This window comes from Natrix helvetica, assembly GCF_964273705.1.
Source record: "Natrix helvetica genome assembly, chromosome: 5".
NCBI lineage: Eukaryota > Metazoa > Chordata > Lepidosauria > Squamata > Natricidae > Natrix > Natrix helvetica.
In genome coordinates, this window is record NC_138551.1 from 28,902,829 (window position 1) to 28,930,388 (window position 27,560).

The following is a 27,560-nucleotide window of genomic DNA, read 5'->3' on the forward strand; positions in this document are numbered from 1 at the left end:
ATATAGAAAAAAATATCCTTTTCTCCCTTCTTTCCTTCCCCTATGAAAAATAACATGTCTGGTGACTAAACTTTTCATTATTAATGCCTAATGAATACATCCAGGCAGTGGTGGGATTCAAATAATTTAACAACTGGTTCTCTGCCCTAATGACCAGCTGGGTAGGCATCGCTCGGTGGTCATGTGACCGTCGCCAACTCAACATCATTCAGGTCGATGGGCGTTCCGCCTTAGCTGTTACAATGTAATAAGGGTTAACCAGAGAGGCAGTTTCTGTAAGCAGGGCAATAAAGATTAGGCTAGAAACAACACCAGAATTTTTCCTTCCTGCCTTCCTTACAGGATTAGCCCTGTAAAGTGGGGGGGGGGGGGGAGAACCAAAAGGAGATTTCTTCCAATAACTGGTTCTTTAAACTGCTTAGAAAATTAACAACTGGTTTTCCCGAATAGGTGTGAACTGGCTGAATCCCACCATTGCATCCAGGACTCCTTGGTATACTATGCTAGTAACACTTTTCTTTGTTGTATATTAAACATCAAGTTGCTATACTGTAAAGAAGATAGTAAGTATGTTTTTAACTATTACTATTCAAAGATATGGCATATCTGAAATGTGCTTTTACCTTGACCCTTTTGTTATTGGCATTATGTACAATCACCATAATGTGAAAATGTGGTTATCTTGATCTGTCCATAATGGGAAATGGTTATCTTGACTTACCAAAAGTGGAAAGTAGATATATCTACAGTTGTCTTTATATATGAAAACATGACAATCTGATGGTTGCTCTCCATCAGTCGTTTAGCCATCAAGATAAAACTGTGATTCTTTGACACTCACAATTTGGATGCTTGGCAAGTGGCTTGTATTGACAACTGGCTGTGTCTTAAGGTCATGTGATCACTATTTGTAACTTTTGCTGATTTCTAGAAAAAAAACGCTCAAAGGGAAAGCTGAATTCACTTAACAACTGCTATAAAAATTGTTGTAAAATAGGGTTCAATTGGACGTGGCCACAAAGACTTGTGATGAAAATTCCAGCTCCACTTGTGGCTGTAAGTCGAGGACTATTTACCGTGTTTCCCTGAAAATACGACCTGTCCAGAAACTAAAGCCTTGCCACATTTTTTGTGTGGGCAAAAATATAAGCCCACCTCCGAAAATAAACCCCCTGGACAACTGCCCCCTCCGGCCAGGCAGAGCACCGCTCACCAGCATAGCGGTATCCTGAAGGCGCCAAGCCACAGGAGCCGGGGGGGAGAAAGGCGCTCACATTGCTTGGCACCTTTGGGATACCTCTAGGTTGGGGAGTGGCGTTCTGCCTGGCCGGAGGGGGGAGTTGCCGGGCAGCTACTCCCTTGCAAACTGGCTCCCGAAGAGCAGAGCAGAGCCTCAGGGGTGAAGTAGCCATGAGGTGACAAGATCACGAGCAACCGCTCGGCAAACCCCCTCTCCAACCCGGCAGAGCGCCATTCACTGACCTAGGAGGTATCACTAAGGTGCCAAGCCACATGGCGCTCTGCCCGCTCCCCAGCTCCCGCAGCTTGGCACATTAGGGATACCCGCTAGGTTAGTGCATGGAGCTCTGCCCGGCTGGAGAAAGGGGTTGTGCGAGCGCCTGTTCCGCCTCCAGCAGGCATGCCTCCTAGTCTCAACATGTCGGGGCCCAGCTCTCCCTGCAGCCGCAGCCGCGGCACTCTAAGCATAATGTCTTCTCCGGTTCCAAACTCCAAACCTTGGCTGCTGAGTCTTCCAGCAGCGGCCGCTCTAGGAGTGCGCTCTATGGTTGTGGGCTGGCTGCTGGAAGACTTTCTGTCTACAGAGGGGTTTCCGGGCGGTTGCTTGTGAACTTGGTCACCTCATGGCTTCTTCGCCACTGAGGCTGTGCCCAGCTCTTCGGGAGCCATTTCGCAAGACAAGCCGCCCGGCAACCCCAAAACCATAAGCCCTCCCCTATAATAAGCCCAAGGCCATATTTTGTAAGTAAAAAGAAAATAAGACCTTGTCGTATTTTCGGGGAAACACGGTATATCAATTAATCAGTCCCCAAATTCCTGTTCAGTGTGGATGTCCCAGAACATTTTATTGTGTCTGGTTGGGGCAACAAACTTGTATTAGTGAATCAATTTTAAGCTATCCTGTGTCATAAGCAAAAATGTGTAATAAGATCATAATAGGCAATCTGGCCAAGTTGGGTTGCTTTTGGGCTTACTTTTCCTTGCTTGTGGATTGTCTTTCCTATTTTCCAGCAGCATTCTGAAAATACTACTAAAATACAACTGCCAGCAGCTGTAGCCAGCATGACCATGTTTGGGGATGCTGGGCCTTATGTCAACAGTAGGATGATTAGAGATTCTTACTCATTCAGATATTGATTTCTTGTACTTGGTGTTCTTTATAAAGTAGAATATCATTTTAACTCCCCAAGTTCAACAATTTTGTATATTAACTTTAATGCTCTGGAAGTTTACGACGGAAGAGTTGTAACTTTGAGACCTGGCCTACTAAGTCGATAATAGCAACATTCAAATTTCCAAAACTTAATTTTCATATTTCCAAAGCTTTCAAGCATCATCACCACCCAGCATTTATGCAATCTCGATAATCGCATGTCGGAAGAGTCTTCTCAATATTTATTTACTTTCTTGTCATGTGTTTCTCTGAAGACCTCAGCCAAGCCAGGGCCTTTCTCCTTTGGCCATCATTTTGCAGAAAATAATACTGGCCTACTTTAAATAGTTAGCATTTGTAGCTTAAGTATACAGCATAAATGAACTTAGAACATCCTGTGGTACTTTGTGCTATATCAAGCTTGTTTTACTGTTGGCTCTAGAACAGAATTCTCAAATTCTTCCAAAACTTGCCACTGAAATATAATTTTAGTACAAAATAAAGTGTATATACATAATGGACATATGCATATGTGTATGACTATGTATGCATGTAAATGTGCGTGTATATAGCTATTTAAATTAAATCTCTATTAAATTTAAACCAAACTTAGTTTTTTTGGGCTGTGTCAATTTCTTTGTCCTAGTCTGCCTACTCTTTGAGTTTTTCCTAGTTTTCTATTGCTAGATTTGATGTTGTCTTTGTTTGCAAAAAGTTTACCATTCTACATAGGAAAAAAGTAATTGTGATCTGATATTTTCATATTTTCTTTCTATACATCTGTTATTGTAACAATAAACGTGGACATGGGGGACAAAGGCAAATGATTTGTCATATGTTGATCAATTCAGGAAAGTCTTATTGGAGAGTGGGGACAGAAGCCCAATTAAGCTATGCTGCAGATCTAAAGAGAATGTGTAGGCCAACAAGAAGTATAAACCAATGAACAAAAAAACCAAAACAAAACAAAACAAAAACCACAACCAAAAAACCAAAAATAATAAAAGAAATCCCCATGCTCCTTAAAAGCACCGATTCTGAGTTATGTTTAAGAAACAAAGCTGTAAATTAGCAAACCTGGTTGGCTGTGGCAGTTGCAGCGAAGGGGACGCTTGTGGCAGATGTTGTTGCTGCAGACACAGTGGCGGGCGTAGCGCCGTGCACCATGGGAACTTTTGGAAGGAAAACCATATAAGCAAACATACAGAAGAGTGTAGCAGTATGGGAAACCATGGCAAGAGGTGGTAAAATGGTCAAGTATGGTATTTATATCAGCAGAATAGCCATGGGGCGAGATACCGCCACCAGCGAAAAGGACATGCAACCACAGCGCAAAGCGGGGCAACATTCCAGAGAGCGGGGTGGGGACAAAGATAAAAGACAAAAGGAAAGGAGAAAAGGGAAGGGAAAAATGCTTATTACCACTGAATTACCAAAGTCAATACAATAAAGTTTAACTATTTCATTTTAGACCCAAGAAACTACAAATAGGACTCTCATTAATAGTTTGAAAATCTTAGGATAACCATATTCCCAATCCTCCCATTTTAACTTCTGATATTATTAGGATATCTGAAATAAAACTCTAATTCTGCATTTCTTGCATAAAATGTGTAACTGGCCTTTTCTGTTTTAAACACAAAATAATTTTATAAAACACTGGAACTCAAAGTCCAGTCAAAATCCACCAGAACTGATAAAAAGGGACAGGGAAAATGGGGCATAGAACAACTTGATCATGGTAGGAAGTAAATGGCTTCTAGGTAAATTGTGTCAATTAAAAAAAGCAAATGCATTTAATTGACAAGTGTTAGTGAAAGGGAAGAAAAATGATTTTGCACAGTAACTCTAAGTTAAAACCTAGCAGTGGATTTTGAAAGTCTGTGAGCTGCTAAACAGGTTTAAGATAATCAAGAAACAAAGCTGGCACCTACCAACACTTGTAGCGGGTGTCATGCACAATATTGAGCCTGCCCATCATGCATTGCAACAGGAAGGTGGATTTGCAAAGGGAAAAGAATTAAAACAACCCATCACACGTGTAATTAGGAAAATCTCATTTGAACAAAGAAGGAAAAATTGGTTATTATGGGAAAACAGTGGCATGTAACCAATAGCACAATCAAATCAAACAGCAAGGTGGTGGTAATTAGAACTAGACTTACATGAGCAGGGCAAGGAGAAAGCAGACTGAACTGTGTGTTGGTATTTTGATTAAAACAAACTACTAAGTTAAAAGTAGGTTCTAATAACATAAGGAGAGGTTTCAGTTGTCCAATTTTGACCTTTACATATTGTTTTATATTAAGTTTGATTTACAGGTACTTTTTATATGTTAATTCATGACTAACGTCCATGCAGAAAGAAGCAACACTGTGCTAGTGCCACATTAAGCTTTGCTTTCTAACTGGCAGATGTTTAAGCTTCAGGCGGAGGCTGGGTAAATCTAGATATATTGCTGTTACTGTGTTTGAAGGGTGCTTAATACATAACATTAAACCATAACTTAGCATTATATGAATGAATGTCCGGCTCTGATTTGTAAGGTGCCTCAAGGGCTTGGTGTTTTCACTCTTCCTGTGTAATATCTAAATGAGACAGTTCAAGAACACACGTACTCAATGTGTTAATGGTAAGAGTTGTGTATCTTGTTTCCTAAACAACTAACAGCTATCGAGATCTTGTTCCCAGTGCCTCAGAATTGTTCGGGTCTGGATGAAAAGGAATAGTCTCAGACTTAACTCTAGAAAGATTAAGTGATTATGAGGGAGGAAGGTTTCTCCTTCCAATTCTAGGAAACCTTTTACCTCTGACCCTGAATGGGGTTGTAATGGCCCATTTGAGGCTGGAATACTGTCTGGACTTTTCCTGAACTCTTAGGTCCTGCTGATCAGCTATGGCCAGGAAGGTAATCGCATGCAACATGTTCAATGTGTGTGTCAAGCTTAAGAGGTCTTCTTTCGTAATGCTATGTGTGAAAGACCTTGGGAGAATGGGTCAATAAGTGCTACTAAGGGAACACTCAGATAAGAGATAGCAGCTGGATAGTGGGTAGGGCAAGAGGCTCAGAAGAACCTTTCCTTTCCTTGTTTCTCAGGATGTAAATGAGATTTGTACTTCAGACTTTCAAAATTCTGTTAATGTAGCTTTATAATAGAGTAGAGAATAAGCTCATCTGGTTGTGTTTCCACTCTGGGCTACCTACTAAAACTGACATCAATTTTCATTAGGTCATTCATGGCTTCACTATCTCTCAGGTCATCTATACTGTAACATTTTCCAGATGTTGCTCTTGAAGACCACTCAGAAGCTGTATTTGGTCCACAATGAAGCAGTTTGTTATTCCCATGCATCATCCACACTATGTGAACTGCAATATTTTCCAGCTGGCTTCTGAGAAAAAAATAAAGTGCTGATTGCCTTTAATGGTCTAGGGGCAGCAATGCAGGATTGCATGGCTCCTACAGCTTTGGCCCATCCTGTGTGTTCTGCTTTGCTTTGAGTCCCATCAGCTAAGTGATGGCATCTAACAGGACTCAGGAAGAAGGCTTCATCTGTCACTGTCTATTATTCAGAACAGCCTCCCGATGGAGATTCATATGGCTGCTACCTTCCCTGCTTCATGGACTTTAAAAAACTGTTGTTCTTATTCCTCCAGGCTTTGGGTCAGAGTGCTTGGACAGGGCTCTTTGATTTGTGGGCAATGAGGTAGTTGTTATAATGTCTTTTGACAATGGTTTGTTCTTGTGAAGCTACCCAGAATCATTTTGGAGATGCATAGTCTAGAAATTCATAAATCAATAAGTAAGTAACATAGTTTGAATCTGCTTCACTTGGAAATTAACTATTTAGTCTATTTAAATGACCCCTGCTATTACAAGGAAATATCTGATCAAAGCATTAGTTACTTTCCCCCCATTCTGATTGTTCCCAGATATATTAGGATTTAATTCCCAAAATTTTCAGAGCAATCGTGGCTCAGAATTGTTCATGTTGTACTCTTTAACACATCTGGAAGCAGTCATATTTAAAAAAAAAATTCCTGAAAATAAAATCAATTAGATAAAATGCTATTTATTTTTTCTAGATACCCTCCAGTCCCTCTAGGATTCTTATACACATAAGAAAATTCAGTGAAAGATATTAAAAATTATGGTTATGATGACTATTTGAACATTGTCAACTGATATAACCTTCCCTAGTTATCTAACATTTAAGTGTTGCTAGACTAAATTGAATCATGATATTCAAAGTGGACATTAAATTAAATTATTATTTTTTTAAAAATACAAATAATATGCATTAATTAATTTAATTCTTGGGACAGAGATGTCACTGGTTGTTGTTTTTTTAGTTACTGCTACTTTTATTATTATTACTCATAATCCATAATCTAGTTATGGTACCCATGCAGGATTACAAAGATACTTTAGTTGACTATCATGTTCAAACTACACAACTAACATATTTTCAGTTTTAAATTTCAGTCATCCTCCTTCTTCATGTCTGAAACCAACACACACTTTTGCATAGAATGTTTAGCAAATGAACATAAGGTAGCAATGAAAATCTGTTGTGCTTTTAACTTGCAGGAATGAAACAGATATTTGTGTAGGACCCCTTTGTTGATTAGCCACTAAAAAAGGAAAGGCCATCACTACAATATTTACCCCGATTTCAAAAGGTGTAAAGCTAATTTATTATTCCAAACCTTATCTTGCATTTTAGTTGAAGACAAAAGTTTGAATAATAGCCAGTAAAGAAAAATAAATAAGATAACAATATTTCATGACTAAGTATTTTTCTAGCACAATTCAGCATATGGAAACTATTATTCTCACTGCGCTATTTGTGTTAAACTCACTTGAGCAAAGGGGTCTTACATCAGTTAAATATATATGTATATATAAAACAACATAAGAGGTGTAAAATGAAGGATTAGAGAAGAGAGGAAAAGATTTCAAATGCAATTTTGAAACATGATTGCACACTTCAGAGATGCAGATTTTCAGATTATGCTGAAAAGCACCCAACACCTTGCTTCCAAGAAAACATATGCAGAATTTGCAGTTTAGCAGTATGATTGTCTCTTTGGGCATCCATGTACGTTGCCCTTCCCATGCCCTTTTTTTAATCATACTTAACAATGAAAAGCCTCAGACCTTGAACCTAGCTAACCCATGGGAAAGTATTCTAGTGACCTCATTTGGGTCTTTTTCAAAGGATATGGGAAATGCCACGTACCTGGTGGGAGGAAGGCTGTATGCTGTTGCAACTGCATGTTTGCAAGAGCTTGCTGGTATTGGAAAATACCAGTATTAAAGACTGCAGTGGCACCATTGGTTTTTTCAAGCGCAGGCCTCTTTGGTAATGGGGGGAGTACAGCTTGAGGAATCCCCTATTGATAGATGAGGATAAGATAGCCCAGTTAAGAAGAAAGAGAAGGAAGGTAGGAAGGAAGGAAGGAAGGAAGAAAAAGAGGAATAAAAATGAGAAAAAGAAAGAAAGAATGGAGAGAAAGAAAGAAATAGAAAAAGCAAGCAAGAAAGAGGAAGAATAAAAATGAGAAAGAGACACAAAGAAAGAAATAAGAGAAAGAAAAAGAAAAAAGAATAAAGTGAGAAAGAGAAAGAAAGGAAGAAAAAGAAAGAAAGAAAAAGGAATAGGGAAAAAAGAAAGAAAGAATAGGGAAAAAGAAAGAGAAAGAAAGAGAACGAAAGAAAGAATAGGGAAAAGAAAAAGAAAGAGAGAGAGAAAGAATAGGGGAAAAGAAAGAGAAAGAAAGAAGGAAAGAGAGAGAAAGAAAGGTGGAGTATGGAGAGAGAGAAAGAGAGAGAGAGAGAAGAAATAGAACAGTCAGTATAAAATACAGCAATTCAGAACCACCATCTTTTCTTTTCTATTTACATCCTTGAGCAAGCAAGCAGCAGAGCAGACTTTACAATTCAAAGGAAGAGCAAGGCCGAAGCTTTGCAAGGAAGTTTTATTACTGCCCTTTCAATATGGCACTGTAAGTGCTCGGGAGCAGTAAACTACCACTTTTTTCACTATAAAAAAAGATTCCGGTTTTAGTAAAGAAGCAGGAATACCAGGGAGGAAAAAAAAAAGCTGCACTGCTAGCTCCATGAGGATTGATAAGTAAAAGCCATGTTAAAGAGAAATTTTATAGAGTGAATGAAACAAAGATTAATATAATATTAAACTTTACTCCCATATCCCCAAAGTCTGTCTACGCATGCAAAAACAAAACAAAACAAAGTGCCAAATCATGCTGGCACTTGCATTGCAAATGTTAAATCTACGTAAGAATATTGTTAAGCCATGCCAACCAAACAGATACAAATATATAGATCATATATATTTTACACATTTTTCTAAAAAAAAATCCTTTTTAAAAAAAAACACCCATCTTCCTTGATTTAAAAATGTCTACAAGGTGGTTAAACTGAATGCAGAATCCTCCGTCTTCAGGATGGGATGGCAAATAAACCTTCTTTCCATCACCTTCCCCACAAATGCAACAAGGAAGCCGCACTCAGTTTTAATTTGAGCTCACATTATTTTATACAGGAAATAAGGACAAAAAAATTACTTAAGAATTAAATTTTTTTAAAAAAATTAATTTGTATCTACAGTAAAGCTACATGCCAAGCTAAAAGGTGAAAGGTCATAGTACCAGGTCAAAGGTTGCCTCGAGGGGTCGCTTCAGTGATTTGACAGCCGACTGAGTCTTAATTAGCAGGCAGCGAGCACATGATGGCAATGGGCCAGTGGGGTTCAAGCGCATTAACATAAACAGCAAGCAGAGGTGCATCATGGGGGCAGCAGTGCATTTTGGGTAGGTGAGAAAAAAACAAATAAAAAACAAATCATCGGAATGCCATATACAACGAATAACAAGACTAAGCATGCACAATAAAGGCACTATTGAGTTGTTATTGTGAGGATATACCTCTAGGTAGTTAAGTACAAACAAGGTACTCTAATGGGGAAGGGGAGGTTGAAAGAAGGAGTAAGAGTGAGGAAGAGCCTACTTTCTGTATTTTGGGGGGCTAATCTTCATAAACACAGAAAAAGGTCTCTCTCCAGTTGTCCCTTTCTGCATTGCCAATATTGCACCGCAATGTTTCACGGGAATATTTAATGGTCAAATCATATAATTGTGTAAAAAGAAATATAGGATCAATGTTAAAATAAAGGCCGTTTATTCAAGCTGGGCGTGAGTTCTGGTTACATCATGGATATATCCATATCAGTTGCCTCACAAGAATTTAGAAGTAGGCCTTCACCTCAGATATTTTTTCAACTTCAGCCTATAATTTCTTAGCAATGTGCCATCCAAATACAACCCCGGTTGGCGTTTTCTATCAGCCAAAGCTGGCTAAGAGCTAGAAACTAGGAGCTCTCACTTAACGTTAACAATCATCTAAGGCAAGGGTGTCAAACTCACAGCCCGCGAGCCCGATGCATCACACTCTGGCCATGTCCACCCCGGGTTTAGCGAAGGGGGGAAAAGTCATGATGTCACGTGACAACAATGTGACACCGCAAGTTTGACACCCCTGATCTAAAGAATAAAAGTAGACCCAGTTAAACAGGGTTTTCGTTTATCCCCTACCAGAAAACACAGTTTAGACAACTGGTTCATTGTCTAATTTCTCCCAGTGATATGATTGTGCTGATCCATGTCACAATCAAAATTCCAGTAATAGTATTACAATAATTATAGTATTATAACAGGATAATAATAATTATTTATGATAGCTGAATTCAGAGAAGCACAATACACATTATGTATTGTGCTTCTCTGAATTCAGCTACCATAAATAATTATTATTTGTTATTTTATAGTCACATTGATAGAAATGCCTATTCTTCAATACTTCAATAAATTATTTGCCCCACTCCACCTCATTCAATTATATTTATTAAAGTTATTGCACATAATACAGAGTAGTAATCCATTTTCCACTTTCTAAAATTTCCTCTCTTTTCTCATTGTACTTTCAAGAAGTTTCAGAATTCCTTTAGAAATTCTTCTCTGGGTATTTTTGACTTTGCTTTACTATTGCGAGGTGGTGGGAAAGTACCATTTGTCTTTCTTTTAAATATTTTTATAATGGTCTAGGTCTCCAAGGCTCATGTTTCTTGGGTCTGAAAATGCCTCAGGAACTTCTTCTGTCATGTCTGTCTTTGGGATTTTACCGAAAGGTGAGATCCCAGGTAAACTGTACATTGCCAACATATGACCGCACTGAAAGGCAGAATATTGACACATATTCCATGGCCACCTCAAAACTAAGTAAGTGCAAGAACGCCCCACATGAGAATTCTACCAACATTTTCTTTCCCAATGAAGGAAAATGAAATTCTTTGCCTTTAAGCTATGACTGTTAAACATGGAAGAAAATATTTGCACAAATGAGCTTAGATATGTTTGTCAGGATATATTCAAATGCATGCTTAGTGTTCAATTTTAATGAGCTAGATCACTAATACTGTGCCCTCCTGTATGAAACAAGAGATGAAGTTGTAAGTAAGTATTGGATATGTGTTACTGCAAATCACCTTATACATAAGAAACCTTAACTTTATGTACAGACAGAAAAGACTAAGAGGATCCCTGAAAGACATTTGTAAACTTTAGCTAGATTCAGAATCATTAAACACTTAGAGTTGCTGCTAGCTAAATATAATCTAAGCTATTTTCTAAGCAAACTCATTTGTTTATTAAATTTGTTTGCGGGCAGCCTCATCTCAAGGTGGCTCTATGCAAATGAATCCACAAAATGAATTCTAGGAGGGGGAAAATCCCTTCCAAGGAAAACGGAAGGATAAGTAAGACCGTATATGATCAATTATACGAAAATGTTCTTCTCTTTGATGACATAGTCTTTTGCAGATGGAAATGGAGCACAAAAAATGACAGATCATGGGATCTACTGAAGAATGCATCAGCTCCTTGTGTAACTCTTATGTAGCAAATGATGTAAAAACTTGCCGGTCAGAGTTTATATGTATGCGTATCAATAATATCAATGTACAGGTGATCTATAATAAATGACTGCTTCTCACTAAGTAGTATCAATGCAAAGCTAATATGTACATCTGGCATGTACATCTATGCACAATATACACATAGACAAACTGACTACATTTTTAGTAGAATCTGACACTATGTAAGAGCAGACTTGGCATCACATGCTTGTCAGCATACTGACGTGGAATGGGATACTCAAACCATCCTATCTTTAGTAAGGAGGTTCAATTCATTAACAGTGCCCAGCGGCTGACAATGAGACAGATATATTTGATTTCATTTCTGGACTTACCATGGCTGCTGCAGTAGCTGCTGCCTGAGCAGCTGCTGCTTGATTGACCTGGTACTGGGCAGCTTTGATCTTAGCTTGCAGATGGGCTGGAGGGTGAAAATATTTGCACTTTTCCCTTGAACATCTCCCTTTGATGTAATCCATACAGACAGTAACAGTATTGTCATTGGTATCAATCATTGCACTGTCAGCAGGGTGAGCAAACCGGCAATCATTTTCTCCTCTGTTACAGTTGCCACGCTGATACTCTCTACATACCTACAGGCAGGAATAAAAAATGCAAGTAAAATTACACCAGGAAAGAAACTAAACCCAACAAGTTGGAAGTTATTCTGGAACAACAGATAAATAAACCTCAACCATTCAGTTTTGTTTTACCTTGAGAAAACATCTTTGTCTTTTTATGCCTGGATGAGATTCTTAATTCCCAATCTGATAGTTTGGCTTAATGTATGTAACTCAAAAGCTTTCCAAATTTAAAAGCAAAATATTTCCAATTCAATCAAACTACTAAAAGGGTTCAAATGAGTTGAATTTTTGTGGTTATTTCAGGCAACAGCTGAGAAATTCGCCTGCATTCTAGGTAATAAAAGATAATCTGTTCTTCATGGTTTTAATGAGTAATATTTTGGTTATGTCATTGTCTTGTATTTATTTATTTATTTATTACCCCACCTTTATTTTTTTGTAAACAACACAAGGCAGTGAACATTATCTAATACGCCTTCTTCCATCTATTTTCCTCACAATGACAATAACCCTGTGAGGTGAATTGGGCTGGGAGAGAATGATTGGGCCAAAGTCATCCGGCTAGCTTTCATGGCTGAATTAGAACTCATGGTCTTTTGGTTTCTAGCCAGGTGCATCAACCATTGGGCCAAACTGAATCTCTTTCTATTTATCTATTTGTTTATTGAGTTAGTTGTTTGATAGTTTTATTCCCATCTTTCCTCAAAGTCCTTTCATAGCTTTGCTTCATTTTGGCCTCTCAATCAGAGATGGGTTGCTCCCGGTTCGGCCTGGATTGAGCGAACCAGTAGTGGCGGCGGGAGGCTCCGCCCACCCGCCCAGACACTTGTATGCATGCACAGAAGCATTGCGCGCACAAGCGAACCAGTGGTAAAAAAACTGGAAACCACTGCTCTCAATGGCAATGGGAACCCTATGATGTAGATTGGGTAGAGAAGCAACAATTAAATCAAAGTCATCAAGTGTGTTTCCATGGCTAAAAATGGACTTGAATTCAGGTTTTCCTATTCCTAATCCAACATCTTAAGCACTCTGTCACACTGGGTAGTGTGTCCTTGAATATATAGCCATCTATCCAGGAATCCCAAATTTCAATTGACATATCATGAAGCTTCAGGCTGTGGGAAATATGTATAGCAGAATGTAACAACATTATGAATGGTCCCTCTATCACCTTCAATAATATGCTCAAAATCATCATTCCAAAGAATTTCTATGCATAGTGAAAATAAGATAGAAAAGAGACATATCTTTTAAAAAACAAAGCAACCCTTCTAAGAAATTAAAATGTACATTTTGGCACAGCATTTTCTGAGCACTATTAGCTACATAAGACATTAGCTGCATTTATTATCTCTGCTGTTCACAATTTTGACACAAGAGGGGGCACAGGTACATGTAATTTTTTTAAATCTTGCTCTTCACTTTCCTTTTAAAATACATTTACATTCATAGTGTTTTTTCCAACATTAATAGTTTTTTTTCATTATTAAGATTAAAACTGTAATTTAACCTGCAGAAAGGGCTATGATGAATATTTGAAAGTGAACCAAAGAAAATAATGTAATGTGAACATCATTCTCTTGCAATTATTTCAGACTTTCTTGTGAATCATACTAAATGAAAGTTAAGCAAGTCATCAAGGAGAGACATCAAAAGGTTTCCTTCAATCTGTATGCCCAAAGCAAATAGGCCTTTCCCCCCTCCCATTCTGAATTCAATTGCACCCAATTCTTAGAAAATGCATGGTCAGTCCTTACAGTTTTCTTGACAAGGTTTTTAAGAAATGGTTTGCCTTTGCCACCTTCCTAAGGGTCAGAGAAAATAACTAGATTGGCCCAAAATTATACAGCTAGATTTATGCCTAAATCTGGATTAGAACTCAAGAGCTGGGGCCTTAATCACTACACCAAAATGGTCCTCCCAATTAGGCCTTAAGAGGGAGCAATTTAAATACCAATACTGAGTGGTAAGAAAGAATCACTTTAATTGAAAAGCCAGGTATACTTCTAATAATCAGCAAATAGTCAAATCTAAAGGCTATGTTCTAAGTAATATGCATTTAAAAGAAAGACAACCATCAGATTAAAAACCTCTGGAAAAACCTTGCAAAGAAATTGCAGTGACTTATCTAAGCAGTGTCCAAAAAGCAGATCTGATTGAAAAATAGAAAGGACATACTGATTTCAGATCCATTGTGAGATTTATGAAACAGGGCTTCTTAAAAATTGCCTGGGATGGTAGATTCTTCCTAGGTTGCCTTTCAGGCAGCACAGTGAAGTGCAGCGTGTCAACTGAAAATTACCAGTCTAAAATTCACATTGATTGCTGAAGACAGAAAGGTATCTGACCATGTGTGAGGGGTCCTGTATCTCTAAAGACAGGGACATGGCCTTCACAGAGATGCCTGAGTTCCCCTCGCCAAGAGAATGGGGGTAAAATATTTTCCAAATCCAAAACAACCAGATAACATTTGGGCATAATTCGCTGAATTCAAATATAAGGAGGAGAAGGAAATAAAACCCAATCAGACTTGCAGACCCAGTGTTAGTGTGGGACTGGTTAGATCAGACTAATCAATTTCTCAGGAAGGCTAAGATTAGTTTTATATGTAACAAGAAAATGGGCAGATTGTGAGACAGCTGCAATTTTCTTAGATTCATGTCATTTCTGGGTTGTTAAAAACTACTTGGGAGGTAAGTTGTGTTTGGATCCAAGGTGTGGTGTTGATATCTGAGGGAGGAGGTAGTTTCTCTGAACTTAAAAGAGCCAGTAGTTGCTTTCTTCATGTCAGTTAAATCCCTGTTTGTTCATATAGTTCTAAAATGGCCTCCTATCCATGCACTGACAGACCAGTTTAACTTTAATAAATTTTTATTCTACTTCAGCCCATTCTCAATACTATAATGCAAAAGAGAGAGGGAGGGAGGGAGGGAGGGAGGGAGGGAGGGAGGAGGAAGAAAGAAAGAAAGAAAGAAAGAAAGAAAGAAAGAAAGAAAGAAAGAAAGAAAGAAAGAAAGAAAGAAAAAAAGAACGACTGATCTTAACTATTTTAAAGTGCCTTACCTGGACTGATTTGTGACTCTGTAGGGTTATCTTACTGGTTATTTAAAAGAGAAATAGCATGAAGGTGCACATAATTCATACTACTAATAGAGAACACAATTCAATTGCATCAATCAGCCTTCTAGAACTGGTACCTTCAGGGCACTCTAAAGATAGAAGGTTATAGTTCCACGACAAGACAATGCTAACTATTGTCAGATCTCACACATTATGCTAAGAGAGTTGTTTGACTAGGATTTAGGGTATCATGTGAAATCAGTTCCTGTAAGCTTTGTAATTATAATTTAGCATTTATATGAACTGGAGAAAAACAGCTTATTCAACTGTAATTAAAACATTCAATTGCTTGTTGCATTATGTCTGTTATCACCAGACAATTCTAATAATATTAGGCTAGATGAATCAATGCTTAACTCAGGGTAAGATCATTTTACCTTGGAATTCAGAGAACCAGAATCTGAATCCATCCAGAATACAGGCTGAGGTCTTAAATGAAGTCATTTTTAAAGATAAAGACATCCTCAAGCCCAGCTATTATCAGGTAAGGGTTATAGCTATGGCCTAATCGGGCCAATTCTAGGATATTTCTCAACTTCCCAATTCACCTTGCATATCTGATGTTCCCAAATTTGTTCTCCCCCTTCGCCTCATGCTGCTGAGTTCCTGGGATTAGCCACGATTGCCTTGATGATGCCATTTAGGAAATTTAAACGGAAATATTATTGAACAGGAATGAATAATGTACTTGATAACTATGTCTCAGGGTAGAGATTCAATGTGTTGATGAAAATAAAATTACTTCGACTTATTTCTCACCAGTGTGTCCAGGATAAATAATAATCTACCTTACAAGATGGTTGTGAAGAGAGACTGAAAAGAAAGTGGCAAATGTAAGAATACTATGAAAATGTTAGCAATAAGATATCTGTAGCTGGATATGGGAGGGGCTGACCAAGTCCCACACAAATATCTGCTGCCTATTTATAGTGGAGAAAGATGTTATGATGGTTGAACAGGCAGAGCTGATTCATTATCAAAATAACTGTTCTGAAGAATGGGGATTGCCTGTCTAAAGCAGCAGCTCCAGCTTCCAAAAAAGTTGCAACTAATGCCCTAGAAGGAGAGAAAACAAAATCTTGGTTCACTGGTTGGTTGGCAAGACTGTTCCTTTTGAGAACTGTGAAAATGACAGCAGAACTACTGTGTTCCATTTCCCTACTTAACACACAGCAGAGCAAGAGTCCCACTCTAGAGACAAGTGTCCTGGACTCAGCAAAACAAATATCAGCAGACTGAAAATTGCCACATTAGCCCTGAAAAAGAAAAGCACTTTCATCCATTCCTCTCTCTTTGCATCCTCCTTGATGTGCTTTTTTCCAATTACCAATCAATGCTGCAGACACCCCACAGGCCCAGCTTGCAGTTCTAACTTTTCCAGTGCTGCTTGCAAATGTCAACCCTGGGAAAATGTTTACAAATGGGTATTCCTACCCTGAACCTGACCTTTTAAACTGTCCTTAACTTGAGTGTGTATGACCGAACAGGAAGACTGACTCACCATGGCTAAATTCTTATAAAACGATTCAATATTCCATAATTATTGGAATATTATTTTCTCTTAACTATTGATGTTGATATACAGATGGTCCTCAAATTATTACAGTAGTTGGGACCATAAATTATTATCATAGTACCCTGTTTCCCCTAAAATAAGATCTCTCCGAATAATAAGCCCAATCGGGCTTTTGAGCACATGCACTAAAATAAGCCCTCCCTAAAAAATATTGCAACACAGCAGCAGCCATGAAGTGACCATGCTCGACGCCTCCTGCACCTCAAAAATAATAATAAACCTCCCCAAGCGTTTATTTCAGGGGTCAAAAGAAAATAAGACCCTGCCTTATATTCGGGAAAACACGGTAATAGTCATTTCTTCTGAAGCTAAGTGATGTGGTCATAAAGCATGTCATATGTCTGCTTCACTTAGCATGGTAATTCTGGAATTCTGTAGAAGTGCAAGCTGAGCTGGAAGGCAGGGTTAAATGTATCATATGTTTGGAATCAATGCATTGTCACAAGAGACCCAAGTTCAGTCCCCTGTGAATTCCGCTGACCCTTATCTAGCGCCAATGTACCTTTGACCATTAGCTGACTAGATTTTTGTATTACAGAGAACAATAACAAACTCTTCTGTGCTTTGAATTTAACAAATGTTCCTGGTTATTTTCACCTAACATATTCCCTGCTACTGCTGGTAAATGAATTCCATTCATTATTAGCAAAGGATCCACCCTGATCCAACATATTCAAAGCCTTGGTAAGGGACTGCTTCTCTTCAACTGTTTCTCCCTATCTCCTGTCCATCCTTTTTGTCTTCCCTGCTCTATGTCCTATGGCGTGGCAAGAGCTCTGAATTACTGCTTGCTACGTAGTGGCTCAGGGCCTTCCTGGCATGTGACAACTCTGGAGCTATGAGATGGTCCCAAACTGCAATTCAGCGCAAATCCCCAGTCACTCAATCGGTGTGGCGCAAAGCAACAGAGCCCCGGGAAATCTCAGCTGCCTTAGCCAAGTCCCGCCTGCAATTGCTATCATTACCTTGTACTCTGAAGTGCCTACCATCCTGCACTCTGCCATCCTAGATGACCTTTACAATTTTATTGCTCCTGCTACTGCTGAAACATGCCCAATCTTACACTTCATGAAGCAGCTGCTGGCCAAGTGAGGCTATCTTCCTTGGTCTTACACGAAAACTTCTCAGTGTAATCTTGGGTGGGTGGGGGGAATCTACGTGCTCCTTCAGTCCAAATGCGGGTGGGCTGTTACATTCCTGGATTTTGATCCTGTGACTACATGGGGTACCTTGCATTTGATGGACTAGCTCTTCCCAATTACATCTACCCAGTCTACCAGAGAAGGAAGGCAGGACATGTTGTGGATCCCAACTATCAAGGAAGCACATCTGTCGGGACCTAGGAAAAGAGTCTTCTTCTCTATAAGGGCTCCTTCCCTTTGAATAATATTTCCCCCAGAGATAAATTGGCTCCCACCCTGTTGTTGCTTTACTACAAGGCCTTGAAGACACGGTTCTGTCGGGTGACCTGGGGATCCCATTCACAACTGATTCACAACTTAGCTTCTGTTGCTGCCATGCGGTAGGGGCTGGGCTGTGGATTATTATGGACTTTTAACTGCAGACTTTTAATGTTGTACACTGACCAGAGTCACTGTATGTGAGGTTTAAATTTCTTTAATAAATAAATAGACTCTTGGGACTGGTTGCCCCTTAATTCAGTGTCACCGTAACCTCAAATGGTTGCTGAACAAATGACCCGAAGCCAAGGACTAACTGTACACTGTCTAATTCACTTCCAGATAGTTCCTCTGATCAGCAAAAGTGCCTATAGAAAATTAGAGGTTTTCCCAAGTCAATAATTATGTTACCTCTAAGCAGGGGTGGGATTGAAAAAATTTAGCAACCGGTTCTCTGTTGGGTGGGCATGTCATGAGGGAGTGGCCTATTCGGCTTTCTGCACCATGGAGGGGGGGCATTTTCGCACTCCCTAGGCTTTCTTCGAACCTGTTTCTGGACTTCCGGTGGGCCCATCCCCCCCCCCTGAGCGTCCGTGTGGGCCCTGCACTTACCTGGCATGATGAAAGGGCTGTGTGGAGACTCCTGGGAGGGGAGGGGCCAGCCAGTCCTTGTAACTACCAATTCAGCAAATCAGATTAAAATTAACAACTGGTTCACCCGAACCGGTCTGAACCAGCTGAATCCCACCCCTGCCTCTAAGCTGAGCCACTTGTTTTCCAAACCAACCAGAACTGATGAAATGTAACTTACATTCCTGGTCTGGGAATGAAAAATCAGGAGGAATCTTTACCAAGGAAATTAGAATGTTTAACTGGTCAGTGAAATTTCATACAAGCAGATCCAGTTATATAAAATATTAAACTAACTCCACTCAAGTAAGTTATTTAATAGGAACATATAAAATCATTTATTTATTTATTTATTTATTCTTCGCATTTCTAGACCGCCCCTCTCCCAAAAAAGGACTCAGGGCGGTGTACAGTCCACACAACAAATAACAAATAATAAATACAGATATAAATATAGATATAAATATACATATGGAGGAGGTTAAAAAATTAAAAGAACTGTACAGAAGAATATAAATATGGTTCTGAAAGCCCTAAAATCAATTAGATTTAAAACCATACCCATTAAAATACCAGTTGAGAATATATTTCCAGGAGGTAACAGTTGTAACAATTATAATTATGCCAGGCCAGCTAATCGAAACAGGTGAGTCTTCAATTTTTGTCGGAAGGAGCGGAAGTCTGTGGTGGTTCTAATATCGGGGGGGAGGTCATTCCAGAGGGTTGGGCCCATCACAGAGAAGGCCCTATTCCTTGGCGCCGCCCGCTGGCATTGCCTAGGGGACGGCACCTGGAGAAGCCCTTCCCTGTGAGAGCGGATTGGCCGCAGGGATGTATGTGGGAGGATGCGATCCCGCAAGTAACTAGGTCCTGTGCCATTCAGTTGACCTGTCTTGTGGATCTAGTTCTCAAAGAAAAAGGGGTGAAGAAAAACAACCCAAAAGCCTTAAAAAGGAAGCTACTCCCGTATAGAACTCTTTGGCAACACAAAATACAATTAATAAACACTTATGCATTATAGTACTGGAGCTACATCTATTCTGATCCTCTGGTCAAGGTGGAGGAATTAGTAATTATCAGGAAAGATTGACAATACTCTTTCTTAGAACTATGTGGATAGAATTATGGAGTTTCTAACGACTCTTACTCTGCTATATTAGTTAAGTACCAGATAGAAACCAGGAGTTCTAGCTCTGACTTTCAAAGCCAGCTGGGTGACTTTGGGCCATCTAATCTCTCCCAGCTGCAGGGGCAAGGTAATGGCAACTAATCTCTTGCCCAAAAAAATTGCAGGAACTTGTCCAGACAGTTGTCAGGAGATGATGCACATGCAGACAAAGAAAGGAGTAGATATTTTTTAGTTTTCCTGAAAGATGAATCTTGCCAGATAATGTAATTATATATTGCCAGAATCACTGTAAAATGATCGGAGTTGGAGGTTAACTTGTGGGTTGAAAATACTATAAAAGCAAGTGCTGCATAGGGTCAATTGTTAAATAATCCCACCTGGTATAAAACAGCCCAGTTCCCCTACCTCTCTAGCCAAAGGTGTAAAGAAGTTGGATTCTGTTAGATTCTCACTTGTATCACTCATAGTTTCTCATATCTGACACAAACATAAAATAATGATTTTTTTTTCTCATGCTACTAAGAAATTTCCCTTTACAATTTACAAGTGCTAGGGTGTTACATTAGAAGTCTTACAAGAATTTTCTAGAAATGGAAAGCTTTCTAATGCAAATATATTTGCCAAGATTTTGATGGCTATTATTTTTAAATAAGAATTGTTGTTTTCCATCCTTGTAAAAACTCTTTTTTTACGACCCTGTAATCCAGGGGTGTCCAAACTTGGCAACTTTAAGACTTGTGGACTTCAACTCCCAGAATTCCCCAGCCAGCAGAGCCTTAAATCTTAAAGTTGCCAAGTTTGGACACCCCTGCTGTAATCCCTTCATTTAGGATAGAGTCAGGGCAACTATATATATACGTACTGCTACATAGAGCAACAACATCGGTAAAATTTAAAACTTTTGATTAAATAATAAAAGCAACAACAAAATGTGAATTCAACAACAGTAGCTCTTTGCAGGGCATTTGCAGGGGTAAGTGATAACTATATGTCATGTAAATCATATAATTTTAGCTTGTCTTTATATCACATGGGGACGCGGTGGCTCAATGGCTCAGACACTGAGCTTGTTGATCAGAAAGGTCACACTTCGGCGGTTCGAATCCCTAGCACCGTGTAACGGAGTGAGCTCCCGTTACTTGTCTCAGGTTCTACCAATCTAGCAGTTCAAAACACGTAAAAATACAAGTAGAAAAATAGGGACCACCTTTGGTGAAAGGTAACAGCGTTCCATGCGCCTTCGGCGTTTAGTCATGCTAGTCACATGTTAATGGAGACGTCTTTGAACAGTGCTGACTCTTCGGCTTTGAAACAAAGATGAGCACTGCCCCCTAGAGTCGGGAACGACTACACATATGTGCGAAGGGAACCTTTACCTTATATCATATAATTCATATTAGTAGTGCAATGGAATTGTGATGCACCTGGCTTCTGCCAATAGCTGTGATGGCTTTCTTAGACTTTCCAAACTGTTAATAATACAGGAAGTCCTCATTTAGTGCCCATAATTGGCATTGGCAGTCTGCTTGTTTAACAAAGAAAGCTCTAAGTGAAGCCACAGTCCAAATGCCTCTCTTGTAAGGATGAGTTGGTGATTTTACTTTTCTACCGCTCCTGGTCAGATCCATCTCATTTTCAAACTCCTTGATGACTTATTTCTCCACACCAAAATAGATCCTGTTCTATTTCAGTTATTACTAAGCTGGCTTACAGAGTTCTGACCCCTTTAATATAATTTCTTTCCAATACTCTGTGGTCTGTAAAAAGAATAAGCAGAATGACTAAGCACTATGCTTCCCTCCTGTCTGTGTTTAGAAGACAAATCAGACGGAGTGTGGACTAGCATAAGGAACACTTCATTGTCCAAGCTGCAGCTGTCTGAGGGCTGGCTTTACTAAAATGTGATAAGATGCTGAAAAGGCCCATCTCTCTTAGTTGAGAAACTTTTCCTGGCGAGGGAACATATCCACTATGACTAAGATGTACAGATGGCATAAAAGAAGATGATCGATAACAATCGGAATTCAAATGTGCCAACTACATCTTTGTCATTCTAAAATAAATTCAAATTGAAATCACTCTTCAAAACTTTAACTTCACATGCCTAGGGATGAAATTTACCAGAGAGAGAAAAAAGAGAACAAACTCCCATTCCTGACATCCTCACCACTGCATTGAATAATGGCAGGATGCAAAACCAAGTAGGATCCTGGAAACCCACCCACATGGATCAAATCTGAAACTTCCAACAGCCACAGCCCGCCACACATAAAATAACCCATAAAATAAGCTGCACAAAAACCCTCATCAACCGATGCAAAACACATTGCAGCTCAGTAGCACTGAGAAAAGCATTGTTCAGCTACTTCTCTAGTATAGTCAATAAGAACAACTCCTCCTAGCCTTCCACAAAATTTCAATTAAAAAAAATTGCACCAGGAAAAAAAAAAACGGGAAACAAACACCATAAAGCTATTTGTCAGCTAAAATGTCATAAACTTTCATAATGTAACGTTACAGATCTTGATAAATGTAATTAGAGATTTTTGTACATTTATACCAGGGAACATACTGCCTTAGAGAAAACCTATCTATGTATGTGGTTGCTAAAAACTGGCCCTAGCTTTATATCAGTGATGGCCACCCTTTTTGGCACCAAGTCCCCAAACTGGAATGCGTGCGTGCATGCTGCAGCGCCACAAACTCGAAACCAGCTGGCTGGTGTGCATGCATGCGCCGGAAGACCAGATGCCATGCGCGCGCTGGCCACCTGGTCTTTGGGTTTTTGGCACTTTGGTATTGGATTTGCTAAAGAGTTCTTGAAATGACCTTTTCCATGTTTATTTCAAACATGATATATTGAGCTTGACTTACTGATCAGGGACTCTTTCTCCTGCTCCACTGACTGCTAGAAATGACCCCCTAGGTTCTAGGGTGGATCAGTTTTTCATCTTGTGTTCCAGGAAGTCCTGAAATATATTCCCAGTTCAGTCGTAGGAGGCAAGTGAAGGGCTCCCGAAACACTGCAGTTGAACAGGACTGCTCTTAAATCTGCCTGTCATTTTGTAAAAAATGTAATTTATATATCCTTGACCTTGTCTCTGCTTTGGTCTTCTCAAGTTACCATTGGGCCTAAAACTCTGATACTCCAACGTATGACTACTTCAATAAGAAAGACTAGTTGGCTGGGGCGCATGCATGCACAAAGACCAGCGGGCCAGTGTGCATGTGCGTGCTGGAAACCAGAAGAGCAGCTGGCGACAGGGCGCATGTCCACAGAGATGGCTCTGTGTGCCAGCTTTGGCGCGTGTGCCATAGGTTCGCCATCACGGCTTTATGCCATACCATCAATACCAGGGTTAATAAAACTTTAGGTGGCTAGAGCCATTTTTTTAAAAAAAAAACTTGTTCGCCCAGCTGTTGTATAGAAAGGTGGCTGATGTTATGAGAGAGAAGAGGGTCAGAACTCTGAATCCTTTCCCTTTCACTGTTTTGGGGAGGGAAGGAGAAATTGCATTGCAGGCACTCCTAAACCTATGACCACAATTGAGACCAAAATTTCCACTGCTAAGCAAGACATTAAATGAGTTTTGGCCCACTTTACGACCTTTCTTGCCACAGTTGTTAAGTGAATCACTGAAGTTATTAAGTTAGTAACACGGTTGTTCAGTGAATCTGCTTGCCCATTGACTCTGCTTGTTGCAAAAGGTGATGACATGACTCCCGGAATACTGCAACTGCCATAAACACGAGCCAGTTGCCAAGTATCCAAATTTTGATCATGTGACCATTAGGATGCTGCAACAATTTCTTAAGTGTGAAAGTTGGTCATAAGCCATTTTTTTTCAGTGCCTTTGTAACTTTGAACGGTAACTAAATGAATGGTTGTAGGTTGAGGACTGCCTGCAATCTTTTTCTTCCTCTAAAAGAAAGATCACAATCATTCATCATTTGAGATAAGATTTTAAGGATTTAGCTGCAGTTACGCGCTCTGCAGGGCTGTTAAAAAACTGGTTGGAATTTGAATGAAGTTCATTAATTGCCTATAAATTTTCCAGAAACAAAAATGTTAACATCATGAAAGGATGGGTAACCAATGACCTTCTTGTGTTTCCGCAGCCCCTCAGCTCTATAAAGAGTCTGATGGAATTTGGTCACAAAATAGTCAACTTTAAATCAGTATAATTAGTGGGGGAGGGAGGGTTAAAGAATGATGTTTGTGTTTGAGGTTTTCTACACTCCTCTAAACATGAATACCAGGGGGGAGCTGGAAAAAAATTATACAGGCCACCCAGCGTATTTCGTAGGCCACTGACCTAACTACTTTGCCTATGCAAAGACTTAAACATACTCAGTTCTGCATTGGAGTCCAGTCCTATGCCATACCCAATACAACATGCTCTACTGGGCAAGTTAAAGATCTGGCATCTGCGCCAGATGCTGAGCTCAGTTTTAACCTTATTGCTATTATTTTTTGTGAGTCACTGCATTTGAAGCGAGGTTGTTCCCTTCGCTTGTAATGGGAAAGTATTGCGTAAACACAGAAGGTGGTTTAATTCAATAAACCAATTAAGCACGTTGTGTGAATCTAGTCCTAGTTTATTGCTGATGAAGATCTATTGCTTTTAATGTTGTTCTTGTTAGGAATAGTAATGCTTTGATAAGTACGGAAATTGGTGGGGTTTGAAATCCATTAGTTCCTTTTCGAGAATTAGCCCGATACGTGATAATCACATTATTATACTGCCGATGGGCAAAGGCTTTTCTCTGAATAGTACTTCCTTCCATAAAATATCCCAAGTAGGATTACATTTAGAGAATCAATGAGCCATACCTGGCTGATCAAAACAACCATAACTGTGAGGCAAATTATTTCCTACCTCCAATCTGTCCGTCCGCATTAGCTTCTGTGCCGCTGCTGCTGCAGCGGCAGGAACTGGCACACCAGGATTTCCTGCAACCAGCATTGGTGCTGTTGGCAAGATCTCTGCTGGGACCAAGCCAGGAGAAACTGGCCCCAAATAGGGGTTAAAGGCTGTTGAAGCGTTGGTGGCTAGGCTTGGTGCAACTGAAAACATTGGCTGGTAAGAGAGAAAGAGAGAGAGAGAGAGAGAGAGGGAGAGAGAGAAAGCAAGAGAGTCAAATGTAAATAGTAGTCCAAAAAAGCTTTCTACATTAAATCATTTTGAAATAATGCAACATTTATGCATGCAGACAATGGTGTTAACTGACCCTCTCATAAATGGAAGAAGCTTCCTGATCAAGGAAGGCATTTGAGCCAGCAACTGATCCCAGGAACTGTAAGGGAAGGAGATAAAGTTTGCACACTACCCCTGTTCTGGATAGTCAAGTCATGTTTCCACAGTAGGTATGCAAGAACTGGTGCAGTAAGGAGCAATCACAAGGGTGCCTCCTTCCACTGGCAAAGGCATCTTAAGAGTTACTCATCCTAAGGCACAGAAGAACTCAGGATCTATACGCTTGGCCTTTTTTTGGAATAATCTACAATATGTATGATTCCTGCTGCTAGAATTGTAATGCTTGGCCTAAAGCTATCTTAAAATTTTCAATTCAAATTCTCAAGTCCTTTTCTGCTGTGAAAAGGTAAATTTCTTTTGTCTTTCTATCTTATTCTTAAAGTGTTCCAGCACTTTATTTGAATTTTTTTTGGTGATGCTTTTCAGTTTTATTTCTGAAAATGTTGAGGGCACTACAGCTGTTGCTGTTAAGAGTTCTTTTTCTCCCTTTCAAGTCTCCTTGGCAGCCCGCACTTCCCAATCAGTAAATGCCCAGTTAGAGAAGATGCTTCCTAATGTTTTGACTTTATCTAAAAGAAAGGTGACAAGCTAGGATAACTGTACAAGAAGAAACACAGAGCATTCACAGAGCCTGGATTTTCTGTCATTAAGTTGTGATGGTCCTATGTCAAGGTACCCATGTGATCAGCCTAATTTTACAGCCTTTTTGTGCGGTGGTGGTTAAGCAAACACCATGACTATAAAGTGAACATTGCATTCGTTAAGCAAGTTAATGCATTTTCATGTGAATTTTTTTGCTGGCAACAGCCAGTTTCCTGCAAGAAAACCTATAATAAACTATGTCACATAACCGTGGGATACTGCAACTGGCCATGAAGATGAGCCGGTTGCTAAGTGTTCAAAATGTGGTCATGTGACTTCGTGTGTTGCGTACATGTGTGCCACCAGAACTCTAGAATCAGGTTGTAAGTACCTTTGGGGGATCCATCATAACTTCTAATGGTTGCTAAGTGAGGACTATCTGTACATACATCATTTGGACTCTTAGTACTTTAAAACAACACAACATTTCATTTGTAAGAATTTCTTGAATTTTTCCCTTCCCGGCCCCTATCAAACTGAAGGCCTTCACAAGAAAAAGGCATGATAATTTTTATATATGACATTAATTACTTCAGCCTCAACTACAGGAGATAAAGACAACACTCGTTTCTTGTTAAGCTTTTATATAAGCTAATTAGTAGCCAATTGATGGAACTGGGCAGGGACCGTTCATATTGTACCAATATAATTCTTACAGCAATTATAAAAGAACAACATTTTTATTCTTTTCACAGAGAAATTAAATTTTAAAATACTGTACATATACATGAAAATGGCACCTCTCATAAGGTCTTTTCTTTTATAAAAGCTGTTTATAATATTATTTGTATGTAACCTCATAATAATGACAGTTTTTAAATTATATTTTACTATCAGTGTTGCAAAGTAAAACCGTATGAAGTTGCTGTAGCCTGCATACATTGACGCCATTACGTTCAGATTAAAGACAGAGAGAGCTTAGCAAAGACAAACAAGGAAAATTTTCTTTCCTGGTCTCTTCTCTACACAGACTGTATAATCTAAGGTACGAATTAGAAGTACTTTATTGTTTTGATTTATACCCCACTTTTACATCAAAGTGAAATTATCAAAGTGGGTTACAAGTTTCAAACACACATAACACAAGGTGACAATAGTTCAAATGTTCCAGATGATTTATAAAGACACGGGATAAGAGTTAGCTCCCAAAGCAGTCTGCATTCCAAAGTTGGATGATAACAAAGGAAGTTTAAACTTTGCCCTTCTATTACAGGGACTTGCCCCTTGTATTTCATTACCCAAAAGTGATCCATCACAAGTCTTAAAAAGCTCTGGCCAGCATGGTAGGCTCCCTATTCACCTTATACTTACTCTGAGAGCATATGCACCAAAGACAAATTCCTTGTGTGTCCAGTCAAACTTGGCCAATAAAGAATTCTATTCTATTCTAATTCAAGTGATCTGGTGTCTCAAAGATGATTTTTCAAAAGGCAACTGGACTGTTTTTCCCCTGAGAAAGAAGACATTTCACTTCTCATCCAAGAAGCTTCACTGGTTGTGGGCCCAGTTGCTTTTTGAAAATGAGACAACTATGACCTGGATGACTGAAAATCTCAACAGACATAAGTGATATGCTGTTCTCTAGATGCATTAGATCTTTCTTTCCACAAATTCCACCTAGTTCTTTAGGCTTGTGGCATTGGAATGTAAATGCATCTGGAGAGAACCAGGTTCAACAAGGCTGTTTTATAGTTAAAAAACAACGACAAACTTTTAACCTTTATTCTTGAAGTAACAAACTTTTTTTCTAAGAATTTAAACTTCAGGTAGTCCTTGACTTATGTCAATTGGGACCAAAATTTTCACTGTTAAATAAGGCAATAGTTAAG

The 27,560-nt window shown here is 39.2% G+C and overlaps 1 protein-coding gene across 17 annotated transcripts in view; it reads right to left on the reverse strand.

Moving 5' to 3' along the window:
• MBNL1 (muscleblind like splicing regulator 1) overlaps positions 1-27,560 on the reverse strand; it is a 207,741-nt gene that overhangs the window by 7,436 nt on the left and 172,745 nt on the right. For 4 of the 17 annotated variants that reach the window (XM_081953649.1, XM_081953645.1, XM_081953655.1 and 1 more), the window contains 7 exons: positions 25,064-25,129; positions 24,712-24,912; positions 11,725-11,982; positions 9,069-9,122; positions 7,637-7,790; positions 4,327-4,362; positions 3,470-3,564 (listed from right to left, as the gene is read on the reverse strand). In XM_081953649.1, coding sequence (XP_081809775.1) covers positions 3,470-3,564; positions 4,327-4,362; positions 7,637-7,790; positions 9,069-9,122; positions 11,725-11,982; positions 24,712-24,912; positions 25,064-25,129 — 864 coding nt within the window. The remainder of the gene's footprint in view (positions 1-3,469; positions 3,565-4,326; positions 4,363-7,636; positions 7,791-9,068; positions 9,123-11,724; positions 11,983-24,711; positions 24,913-25,063; positions 25,130-27,560) is intronic. The other 13 variants (XM_081953661.1, XM_081953658.1, XM_081953656.1 and 10 more) reach the window with 12 other exon arrangements.